The sequence below is a fragment of the Melozone crissalis genome, unplaced genomic scaffold, assembly GCF_028551555.1.
Source record: "Melozone crissalis strain CALT ecotype California unplaced genomic scaffold, PUWL_Pcris_2 ptg000042l_1, whole genome shotgun sequence".
Classification (NCBI taxonomy): Eukaryota; Metazoa; Chordata; class Aves; order Passeriformes; family Passerellidae; genus Melozone; species Melozone crissalis.
The window spans coordinates 64823395-64836183 of NW_026535820.1; the positions used below are offsets into that span (position 1 = coordinate 64823395).

Consider the following 12789-nt stretch of genomic DNA (forward strand, 5'->3'; position numbering starts at 1 on the left):
AAACATATAACTGCAAACCTGGAGAACATTCTTAAAAATATTAAACATTATATACACATGAGGTAAATGTACCTTGGTCTTTTAAGAGGTAATTTGAGTTTAAAGCAACAGATATAGTGAAGGGATTTTTTTTATTTGCTTGTTTTTTTAAACAAAATGATTAACATCTTGCAATCATTTCAATGGCACAATATAAACAAGGAACTAACTAAAAGGTGAATTTCATGGCAATCACACTCAGAGCCATTACTGAAAAAATAAAATAGCCTCTTACTTCATTTGACACCTTCATGTCCCCATACAGTCGATACCAATGTCTTTACTTATATACAAAGTCTTTCTTAGGATTACAAGCAGAACCATAGGAGGGTGACAGTGTGTCATACTTGGAGAGTCTGCTTGAGAAACATCCCAGAATTCCAGCTTTTAAGGCTGGAGGGTCCCTGAAGAATTCCAGCATTTCAAAAATGACATTTCAGGCTTTTCAGCATCAGACTACTTCCAATGCTCCTTGTTCTCCATGTCCATATCCATCTGGTCACAAGTCTGTAAACCAAACTGAGGCTTCAATGCTACTAAAATGTAAAGTTGATTAAATCCACAAAACTTAAGTGAATGTGTAATGCATGTAATATTTACAATAAACATTTGCATCAATATTAATCAGAAACTGTTTTGGTATATACTTGAAATGATACAAAATTAATATTTTGAATGCTAAAATATTTTGGTCCCCCTGGATTTCCAAGAGCAGATCTGGTGATATTACAATCTTAGTTTAAAAAATACTTATGTGTACCTGTGTCCATATATATAAGATATGATCTTACACAGGTAACATTTAAAGTTACATAATATATACAGACACAGCCTTTGTAAAAGGTGTTCAGTTCATATAACGGAAAAGAAGAACAAAGCTTGAAGTTGTGGTGTCAGAACTGAGGATACATATAGCTCTATTCACAATTTTCTTGTTCTGCAGCCTAATAGGAATTATAAGGTTGCTCTAAAACACTGTTCCTTAGGTCATAACACAGTGTCAAGCATCCTTCTGTGCTTTGTTTTTGCAAGCTTCTATTACAAAGCTAAATCTTGAACAAAGTAAGAGCAATTCAGGAGAGCGAAGATTTGCAGGTGGTTGATACAATATAACACACAGTTATATTGTTGACAGAACAGTTATTCTGTTGACAGAACCATCTGCATGCCATGAAGCTGTCCAGTCGCTGTATATTCTCTTTAAAATGCAACAGAACTGTTCTGTATATTTTAGGAAATTAAATGTTTCGCTGATAAGGTTTAGTGGGTGCTAAAAAGAGCCATGAAAATTTTTTGATTAATGATACTGTGAACATTCCTGTTACTACCAAAATTACTATAGAGATCTGAGGCACACCAGGAGCCTGATATTTCTGAAGTAGGACCTGTACCATTCGTATCTGTAGTAAGGACCCCAGGACACCTATGAAAACTTGAAATGTAACAAAGTTACAAAACAAAAAAAGTTGAATTGCTAACTAGGAAGCCTTTGAAATTAGATGGAGACCCTGATCTATTTTCATGATGACCTGTTTTTTAAAAGTATCTGTACAGATACATTGAACTTGCTAGAGAGGCTGCCAAGAAGAGAGGCTTGGAAGTTATGTTATATTCAATTTTTTTTTAACATTTAATTGAAAAACTCTGTGGTGCACAACTGTTCATGCACACAAAGGCATATTTTATTTAAAATACCTACATGAAGTAATTTTTAATCCGGCTTTGATTGACAGAGGCCTGAAGCACATAAGCCTCACTTGTCAGATAATGCCAAACATAAGTGTGACAGCTGCATGTATGTTTAAGCCTAATTGGTTTCTAAGAACCTCTCTTATTTTTCCCTTTTCTCCTGGATACTGTCTTCCAGTAAGAACAAACTCATCCATTTTGTTGTTGACAAAGCATTTCATTATTTGCAGTTTGACCTCTGAAGGCCTGTAATTCTGACATAGTTTAAACTCACCTCCAAGCAAGCAGTAAGAATACAGAAATAAAAATTAACGGTTAAGGCTTTTCTTGGGTAAGGCTCGTGTCACCTATGTAGCATCTCCTTCCTGGGCCTCATTCCTCTTCCTGCTTGAGCTGCCACACATCACCAGGGCACAGAACTCGACTGTGCTGCTGCCAGCAACCACCCTGCCACTGCCACCCTCTTGGTAACAAACTCTCAGTGGGTTCTATGCCAAGGGATGAACGGGAAGCTGAGTTAAAGGTTGCCACATGTGCTGCGTAATGAGATGGGCACTGATGTGTTCTGAAGAGTGGCAGGTTAGGCAGCATATTGATTACCAGGCACATTTACATACTGAAATACTACTGTTTTGGACATTAATGAAACCAAAGGCCAACCAGACTCTTGCTAAAATTGCAATTAAAAAAATATCCTGGTAACAACAGGTTTTTGTTGTACGTTGGGGCAGGACGCAATTTAATTTCTAAACAAGTTTGTGAAAATACTACGATACTCTTAAAAACTCAGGGAAATCTTGACTAAAGCCATGCATATTCTTCTGTGTTCTTATGACAACACAAGTCACCATAAGCTTTGTTCTTTTAACAATGAAGAGGATTGCTGGAATCCCCTGATATTTGTATCCAAAGACCTACAGCTCACCACCTTCTCTAGCTCACCACTTTGTGTATGAGGCACACACAACATACATGCACATAAAACTTATAAGCAGCTTTGAACTGTCTAGTACAAAAGCCCAAATAACTTCTCTAATGACAGGTGCACTTAATCATTGTGTAATTGCAAATATTGTTCTTTGAGCCTTAAGACTCAGCAGAACTGCACAGAAAATATGCTTTTCATACTTATTTAATGAAGCAAAATCTCCCTTAACATTTTACTTTTCTTGCTACTTTTCTGAAGTAGATAGGTACTTCAAGCATTTTAGAAGTACCACTTGATTAAAAAAAAAACCCAAATAATTATGACTCATAACTTGACAATTACAAAATATGACAGTGAATTTACTAGCTTACACTATTTAAAACTCCTACAGTGGTTTCAAGAGTCAGATTTTGGTAAAATTGCAGATATTTCATCAATTTTGTACTCACTGTTGCAATGAGTGAGATTTAGCACTTAGCTAGGCAAAGGAACAACTTTTAACTTGTATTTTTGAAACCAAAAGTACCATAGGCTTTGTACATCCCTACTATTTTGCATTAAAAGACTCAAAAGTGGCACTTACTGGTGTAATACAATCTATTTTGAAGGCAATGTAATGTTCTGAAAAAGTGGAAAAAACCCAGTAATCACGTATAAAGTATAGTTGCATAAGTTATGTTCCCACAACTGAATGAGGTCAATTTGTAAGTCAAGGTAAGAGTCCAAAAGATGCACCACCTTAATAGCTATCTCCAATAGTATATACTCCAATATTACTCCAATAGTACATTCACAATCTGAATCAAGGACTTGAGACAGTGGTTCAGAGTAGTCAATGTACCAGGCAGGAATAAAGTTGCTTTAAGAGCCATCAATGCACTGTAGAACAAAATAGCGAACCAGTTTCATTTTAGAAGTGACCTCCTACTTTTAGCACAGTTAACTAGCCAAGACCAGCTATCAATTTCCCAAATGAAAAAATTACAGATTAATGAAACTAGAGTAGATGATGTTTTGCAAATAACCTGGGAAAGAGGTTCATAGTGCACAGAAAGACCCAACACAATTGTTTAGCACATCCACAAAAATCCTAAGTGACGTTCCTATGAAGTACTAAAAGGCAGCAATATCCTTCTGTTCCCCCAGTGAGGTAGAACAATTAACCTTCTTAGCACGCCACTCTGGTGCAGATAGGGATTTTTACAGTGTTCTTCGGTAGCAAATCCAGGATTACATCTTGATCCCCTCCTGTTGACTAAGTTGTGATAATGTTTTCTTAATGCGCAAAGCTGTCAGCCGGGCAGCTCCGTTGGCATACCAGCATTCCCGCATAATTTTTGCCATCACTCGTAGTGCCTGCAAAGGAAACACAAGTCATTAGATGCACTGCTGTTCCAGTGTAGCCCATGTAACTGCTGCTCTGTCTTAGACTCTTCAGGCATTTCTGAAATCCATTACTAGTACTACAGGTGCATAGGAGAGTGTACTGTTAAAAAAACCCCAAAAAACTTACTTTATTTACAGAAAAGCAAAACTCTTTAAACACTGTAGAGCAAACCTGATATTTTTCAGTAGATTTTGGCCCATGAAAATAATATTTTAATGAAAAATTATTAGCTTGTCTGTAACTGTTTTCTGAATTTTCACATTGGACAAAAATACCCTTTTAAATTGTACTTGCAGTTAAGGAGTTACTTCAATGCATAGCAATTAAGTTCATGAGCTGTCTTCCACAGATTGAAGCTATGCAAGGATTCTAAAAATTTTTCAAGTATTTTTATCCTTCAGAGAGCCAGTCTTTGAAATCTGAGTCCTTCTACATGTTCTTTTTAACAAGGCAAATAACAAAAACGGCAGATTAAATACAGTAACAGCTCCAAAGTACCATGAAAGCTGTATTACCTTAGTCATTTTAATCCTGATAACTACCTGTCTCACAGTTTGTTAGTGCGTTAACCACCTTTCTCTCCTTCCTGTGCACTCTTGCCCAACTCTTAGCCATGCATTCATTCCACACATGCCACAACCCAGGTTCCCTCCTCTATTCAAAGCACCTCATCCTTATCAGTACCTCACTGCTCCAGCAGTGCACTGAAGCTGTTGCCCCAGTCTGTGAGTCACTGGTTGTGACAGAGCAATGCTATGGAATATTCCCTCTGAGCAGTTTGGGTCAGCTGTCCTGGCTCTGCTCCCTCTCATGCTCTTGTCCACCCCCAACCTACCTGAGAAATGGAAAATGCCTTGAAGCTGTGTAAGCACTGCTCAGCAACAGCTAAACCATCAGTGTGCTATCAGACTCTTTTGGCCACAAATCCAAAACACAGCCTTATGCAGCCTGCTATGAAGGACACTGACTCAATCCCAGCCAGACACAGTACAATGTATTTACAAGGATGCTTCCTGCATAATGTAATTCAGACTAGCTGTAATTTATAATAGCATCATCTATGCTTCACAGGAAGGGATCCTAGAATCCTCCATGCAGAGTTAGCTATTAATTTTTATGAAATTACATTTAAATACTTATGTATAACCAAGGAACAATGCTTTTAATAAAACCATAATGATTAGAATGAAATTAATTAAGTTCTCCTAAAAGCAGCTCTTCTCCCTTCAACAATAAGCATGATTTTTAAGCCACTGAAATCACTAAAAGCTCTAGTGTCCATTAAAGCAGCTTTAGCAAGGTTAGTTAATACCTCACAGCTCTGCCATCTGTTTGGAATATTGGGCCTTAACTTCTGTTCACACACAACTTTCCTCATTTCTTCAACAGAAGGATCTGAAGGAACGAGGTCATAGTATGGCAACTGGTAATCTTCGTGGATTCCTGTAACAGGATGAAAATAGCTTTATTTTAGCTAACACTGGATTATGTATTCTTCACTTTTTACTGTGTTCCTTATCAGTACCCTACCAGTTCTTGGTTTCATTTTTAAAAGCTACATCGCAACAACTGACAAATAAATAAACAAAAATCTTTAACCACACCTTAGAAGTGTTTACATTACCCTTAAAGGATCTAAAATTTATAAAATTGGAAGAGATAGAAGCTACATCAAATCTTTCACATGCTATACTAAAAACATGCTTCTTCAGAGCACATGATTGATAACAGCATGCTTCATTTTAAATAAGATATAGATTTATCTGAACACATTATAGCTAGATCTTGTGGTGTTTGCCTCTTGCTCACAAGAGTATTAAATTTTACCCTTTTCTCCCCTCTATGTAAATATTTGGAAAAAAAGAAGAATATTTCCTATTTTCTTCAACAAGTATGGTCTGTCAATTTAGAAAGAGGTTGAATAGACCAGTTATCATTTACAGGATTAACAACTAGAAAGTCTGAGATCAACTGGCTATTACTTTGCACTGTTTTTTGAGCAAACTGTATTCAGAACCTGAATAAGTTTAAGTAAGTTCCTCATAATTCCCTAATATGTCCCATTTTATAAAGATTGCCACATACCACCAATTGAACACCGCCGAGCTATTTCCCAAAACACTAATCCCATTGCATAGATGTCTGCTCGTTTGAATGACTCAAAATGTTTCATATTTATGGAATCATCTAAGACTTCAGGAGCCATGTACCTGTGTGGAAAAAGAAATTATTTCATAAACACTTAAGAATATAAAAAATTCAGCACTACTGATCAGCTCAAATACAAAATAATGTATTTTTGTGGAAAAGGAGATAAAAGAAAATTCTGCTTCATTAAGATTATCCAATCAGAGACAATTCAATGTAAAGGGATAAGTAAACTAAGAGAAACAAGCAGATAAATAGGGGGAATAAGTAAAGTGTAAAACAATAAACTAGAGCTATAAACCTGACAGAAAAGGCACAACTGAGACAGTGACAAAGACCAGAAGTCTCCAGTTCTTCATTGACAGGCTATTAAGAAACTCCAGGCCTAACTTTATAGAGGTGCAGTCTGGACCTTGTGACTGCTAATACATGGGAAAGAAGAACACCACAAGGATTGAGGATATTGAAGGAAGGCCTGTGCAACTACACTATGCTTATCAAGGAACGTTCAGGACACAGGGAACAGAAGTGTGGCAACAGATAGGAAAGGGTAGCAAAAGGGCCTGTGGCATAAAAGGTTGCCAGTCTGCACATGCTCATCAGTATATCCTATTTAATTAAATCCTAACTATTCTGTGCAATCTCACTCTCAAGCCCATGTGCACATGCTCTCTAAGAACTGTCAGCAGCTGGAGGCAGGCATGGGTCTGTCTGTTCAGGTCTAGCAACTGCAGCAGCACAAGGGATGAAGCTGAAACTACAGAGAAGGAAGGGTCCAACATCAGTAGCTGGAAGGGGAACTACAGGTCCTAGGAGCATGTCTGCAGATGGTAAGAGCACCTATCTTGGAGCTAGTGGTCATTCTGTGAATGAGTTCTGGGCCAGCAACTGTAGTCTGATAGAAGGTGAAGGAAATCCTGGTACCAGCAACTGGAACAAATAAGTGGGTCTGCTTCAGATACTGAAATAAAACCATGGATCACAGGCTTCATAGTCACAGCTTACAGGCACTAGCTAGAGCAGAGAAAGGGGATGAGAAAAACAGAGTAGGGGTGTTGGATTTTGGGTGCTGTTTAGATGGTCTGGGAAAAGCCCAAAGATGGCCTTGGGCCCCCGGGTTCGAAAGGACGAGAGGAAGCTTCAGATTTGTTCTCGGTCTCGGTGTTTATTAATTGCTTATCTAAAAGATTTTCTCTTGGCCTGACAGAGTTCTGCTCAGCAGTCAGCCACGGGCACACACTGCGAGCCCCTGGGGCGGTCGTCTATCTTTATACCCGGAGTTACGTATACAATATTTATCATTTTTCTCCAATACCCTCTACCCTTATTAACCAGTGTTCCCCTAGTAAGGTCCAATCCCGGAGTGCCAACATCACCACAGAAGATGGAGGCCTAGAGGAAGAAGAAGAAGGAGAAGGGCACGCCCCAATCCCTCCATCTTGCCTCTCTAGACCCCCCTGTACAGGGATCTTAAACCCTGTATCTCACACTCCAATTAACTTGTCCCTTCACCATTCACCCCAGTGAAATCCTCCCGTCCTCATACTGATGTCATCTCCCATGTGGGATCAAAGTCCAGCCACCAGACATTTCTGGCAGCATTCCAGGACTCCTGAGCCCCCCAGTTCTGAGAGACTGAGATCCCACATAGGGGTCTCTCAGCACCAGCAACTGGAGTGGGAGTCACAGACTGCAAGGTCTGTGTGCCTGGGCACCAGCTGCTGGGCTGAGAAAGAAGATTTGCATTTCTCCAACCCTGCACAGCTGGTGTGCAGGACTGTAATTAACTAGCAACCTTCAAGCTGGTCTAGCCAGCATCCAGGCAACCCAGGCAGGGATATCTGCCAGGACAAGAGCCCATGCGGATATTTGAGGGAATCTATACAGGTAGGCATGCATACAAATACATCAGCTGTTTGCTGCTATGCATTAACCCAGCTGGTGAGTATGAGATCCATGGAGTTCAGAGCATTAGACACAGCAAGCCTTGGATAGATGGTTGAGCAGCTCATAAACATGCATGGAGTTGTGAGGCTGCAGAAGGGAGTATGCACTTTCACTAATGAAGTTCAATCCTGATCAGCTGAAGAGAAGGCAGGAGACTTGGCTGTCTATAGTTATGTTGTATACAAGTTCTGACAGTGTTTCATGTGGGTGTTGAAGACAGCACATGGTGCACAGCAATCTGTATAATCAGCCCTATCAGTACAATACGTGTCAGTGTATGACTGGTTGGATCCCAAGGAAGAAAGCAGCAGCCATATCCATGGGCCTCAGATGAACAGAGTCCTGGCCCTTTGGAACACACCAGCTGGGCTCCAAGGGTCAGGCTAGAGGAAGCCCCACTTCCTGTAATCTGAAAAACTATAGCAGCCACTTAAAATATCCCTTAAGAAGCCTAAAGCAGGAGTAGACAAGAAGTGCTGGTTAAGAAATCAGCACTGTTAAAAATTTTTTGACAAAAGCCCACTATCATTGCAGTACCCAATTTTTCATCATACAGTTTGCAAATCCCACTGTAAACCATGCTTTTAAAAAAAATTAGTAAATTATGTGGGTTACAAATCAACAACTGTGCACATCAATTTGGTTTATCCACAATTCCTGCAAGGAGAAACAGCTCCTTGTAACCAAGTTTCTCTTAAGAAACAAGGCCTGAAAACCCATCATGGCATCCAAGTGATTGTTACCTTGTTTAGTAAGTCTGACATGGGAACACCAAGCAAAACATCAGTGCAGACCTTACTGCAAGAGCTACTGACAGCAGCATCCCTGCTGGCTGCTGGAAAGAGTGAATGTTATTTGCTGCATCAAGTCAACATCAGTGGCAGCACTGCTCTCTCATTCTGATTGGGTTCTGGCAGCTAAATCCAGTATGTGATGTTTAGCTGAGTTCAGTGTGTTTCTCCACATCACCACCCCAGCAGTCTCAGGCTGACATACCAATGAAGCAGGCCAACAGTCACACCTGGGCTTTGAAGAGCAGTGTTGAGAGGTAAAAAAGCAACAAGTGCAGAATACTGGAGTGGAATACAATGCCAGGCAATAGCTCTACCTCTGGAACAGTCACAGAAGCCTAGACATAGTTTCATTTAATCAACAGCATTTTCTTTTCCAGTATCAGGGATGGTAGGCAGAATGCAAGACACACTGCTTTTAAGAAATTTCAGAACTCCCTCAGTACTACAGATATTCTTACAGAAATTACATAGATAGAAGGAAGCAAGGACTATGAAGATATGTAAAAAATTGCAACAAATAGTTGCATTTGTTCTGAATTACCCAGAACTTCAACAAAGTTTGCTGAGATGAGAGTTCTCCTAAGGCATACAAATTCCTCACAAGTAATAAACACAGCACAAGCAGAGGACAACTGTCTGAGTTGAGTGTAAGGTTTACTTTGACAGTATTTATTGAATGGAAGTGGAGTATTAAGTATTGTTGCAATCTTTGATATGGGCGAGGTTCAAATTGTTCTGGTCCACCCAGATCAAAGATGTTTTAATCAAGAATGGAAGATTGTGGTGAACACCTTAATGCTCTCCAAGGATTCTGCATTACGGGATACTCTTATGGTACTTCATGTGCTTGACACTAAGTGATTATCTTGGAGCCTAGCAGAAAGAATATTTGATCTATCTTGAGATGCCATGAGGATGAAAAGAGTGATGGACCTGAAAAAACAGTAAGTAGAAACCCCAACCATGGTGCAAGATATCAGCCGGAAACACTAAAAACGCAGTAAAGGAGATTCTCTTGACTTCCATGAACCATCCAAAGAACAAGGTTTTTAACAGGAAAGACCACAAGAGGCCTGAATGTGGCAAAAAATCCCCCCTCTACGTGAGTTCCATTGGCAAATTGACTTACTGTGGTCCTCCATCAATGCATTTAGATTGGCTTTGGCTTCCATGACACAGAATGGTGAATGACTGCTGAGAGATTACTGCTGGAACAAGAGACGCGAAAGGCAAGGAGGTTGTGCAGTGAGGTCAGCAGCTCAGCCATTTCATGGCTGTTACACAAAAGGGAGAGAAGTAGGCATTTCCTTGTCAGATTATGTGTTGGAAATGCATTGCCTGGCAGAAGTGGTATTTCAGGTTCTGGAGAGAGCAACTCTGTTTCATAGAGTAACTGACCTTCTGAGCAAGGTCTGCAGCTCAATATCATCCAAGAACAAAATGATAAGTCTACAAAGAAGGGTATGAAGTGTGTTGAGCATGGTCTTGACAAACTTAGGGTGCCTGCTGACCTCTTTCTCCCATCTCTTTTAGTCCAAAAGCCCAGTACTAGTTGTCTGAATTTCTTGTACAACATATAGGGAGCTTTGTGTCATCAACTAGACCCATACACAAAATGTCATGTGGCATCTCCTTTCATCAATCCTATACTCTACAAGGTAGAATTCTGCCCATATTTTGTTTAGGTAAACTTCTAAGAAGCCCACATGGTAAGAATTTGCTGCCAAACTTCTTTTAAAACACAACATATCTGAACTATCAAAAGTAACAGCTGGGCCACACTTCTAAAAAAATAGGAGGAGAATAAGGGTTTTTTACTTGCCTCAGGGAGTGAGAGAGAGATTCTATTTCCTTCTCAGTTTAAAGCTCACATTCCCTGCTTTATGTTGCAGGCTGAGCTGTGAAAGCACACAGTTCACCCCTCTGGTAAAGCTAAGCCTCTGAACAGAAAAGAAATAAAGTCAGAGAATTCAGTCAGAAAGAGGGATCATCAGTTTGACTCAACACCCTGATCACTCACACAAGAGTAAGTCTGCTTGCTCCCTAGACATACATTTTTACAACAATCATTAGAAAAACAGACTTCACCAAATCTCCCTGAACTTGTACACAAAGCTTCCATGTGCAGAAGAGGTACCAGCAGTGGCAATCAGTAGGAGTTACAACTGTCACTGAACAGGTAAGACTTGAACTGTATTATGAAAAATTAATCAGAGGTGCAGTTACTTACCTAAGAACGCACAAGAGGAAGAAGAAGGGTCTAAGTCTTTTACAAGAATGAGTAATTTTCAGAGAGGTAGAAATGACTAATGTCTTTAAAAGGGGAAACAGATTTAGTTCTGCTGCCCACTGCAGCAAGCAAGAGTTCCTACAGCTTTCCCTTGTGAAGAAGCATAAGACAGATGAACAAGCAATTTAATAATGCCTATGCAAGAAAAGATCCGGTAAGTGGGAACTGCAAACACAGCTGAAAGGATGCTTTCTCCAGTGCCAAGACTAAAGAAAGTAACTGATTTGTACGTCATTTTCCTTTGCATGTAGGTGTAGTAGAAAATTCAAAAATCACACGTGGCCTGTGCCCTGCATACAGCTAAATTTGTAATGATGAATTCTGAAAAAAGCCCACTACTGGACACTTTGAGAAAGAATAATACTCAGTTCCTTATAATTTAGAAGTAGTTCAGAAAATAAATCTTGCCTGACCATTTGTGTGGTATTTTTAAAATTGGCAAAGGACTAGTATAGCAGAGCTTTAGAACAAAGTAACGTCACGGTGTACACATCAGTAAAATAAATTTTCAGTACATATTCTAAAAGCTTTAGTTAACTGAGCCTTCAAATAATGTTTAAGGGTTTTTTCCCTTCCACAAAGACATAGCTCAAGGGGCATCCCAGGTCACTGTAAAAACCTCAATCAACCTCCCACCTCGCAGTATCGCTTACTAAAGGGATATAGAAAAAAAAGTGGTTGTGATATATAAACTGGAGATTGGACAACATCAACACAATTTTTTCAAACACTGCTAAGCCATATGGGCTTGCTTAGCTGTCACACATTCAGTGCTGTGTCAAACTCCAGTTTGACACAGCACTGAACCTCTAGGCATTAGAAGAATGAAAAGCTGCCCACATCCAAAATGCTTGCTGTGGTTCACTGTTAGCGCTGCTACGTCTGTATGCCGTATAGCTACACGGATTACTAAGGGAAATTTATTTATAGCTTCCAGTTATTACTGCCTGAAGGTTCACCAATGATAAATTACTCACAGCAAGTTTTATTGCACTTGTGCTGACTCAGTTAAACAGCTCTGAATTCTTCTAGGGGAAGAAAAATCTCTATTTCCAAATTCAGAAAAAGCTTTTAAGACAGACTATATTGACTCATCCACTTAAGATTCTATTTATGCATTAAATGACAAAGATGACTGTTTTAACTTCTTGCATTTCCTTAAAAAATGTGATTTCAAGACAGCCCTGTGTCCAAGACTCTGCACCTTGTATGTTCTTCCACACAAGGCTTCACACTGACAACCACAGCTTTTTACTGTCACTACCAATATCCTGTTTTACACTCCTGATTTCCATGCAATACACGGCAAGAAGAAGAAAGAGAGCACTGAAGTCTCTAAAACCATCAGTCATGAAATCTCTTAATTGTTTGAGTTAATATTTGTGCCCTACAACACTTACCAAGTTTTCAGTATTTTACACAAGCCAACATTGAACGTGCCTTTTAAGCGCCTACCATCTAACTGAAATATCAGCTGACAAGGAAGTGCCTAAGAACTCTATCTGCCATTACATTTTCCTGCTATTTATATTTCTATCAACACAAATTTGTATGGGACAAGAAAAAC

At 39.4% G+C, this 12789-nt stretch overlaps 1 protein-coding gene across 1 annotated transcript in view; it reads right to left on the reverse strand.

The window, feature by feature from the left end:
* Positions 1–1181: 1181 nt before the first annotated feature.
* TGFBR1 (transforming growth factor beta receptor 1) overlaps positions 1182–12789 on the reverse strand; it is a 33459-nt gene continuing 21851 nt past the window's right edge. The window contains exons 7-9 of the mRNA XM_054284559.1: positions 6129–6253; positions 5356–5486; positions 1182–4012 (exon numbers count right to left, since the gene is read on the reverse strand). Coding sequence (XP_054140534.1) covers positions 3887–4012; positions 5356–5486; positions 6129–6253 — 382 coding nt within the window. The 3' untranslated portion in view covers positions 1182–3886. The remainder of the gene's footprint in view (positions 4013–5355; positions 5487–6128; positions 6254–12789) is intronic.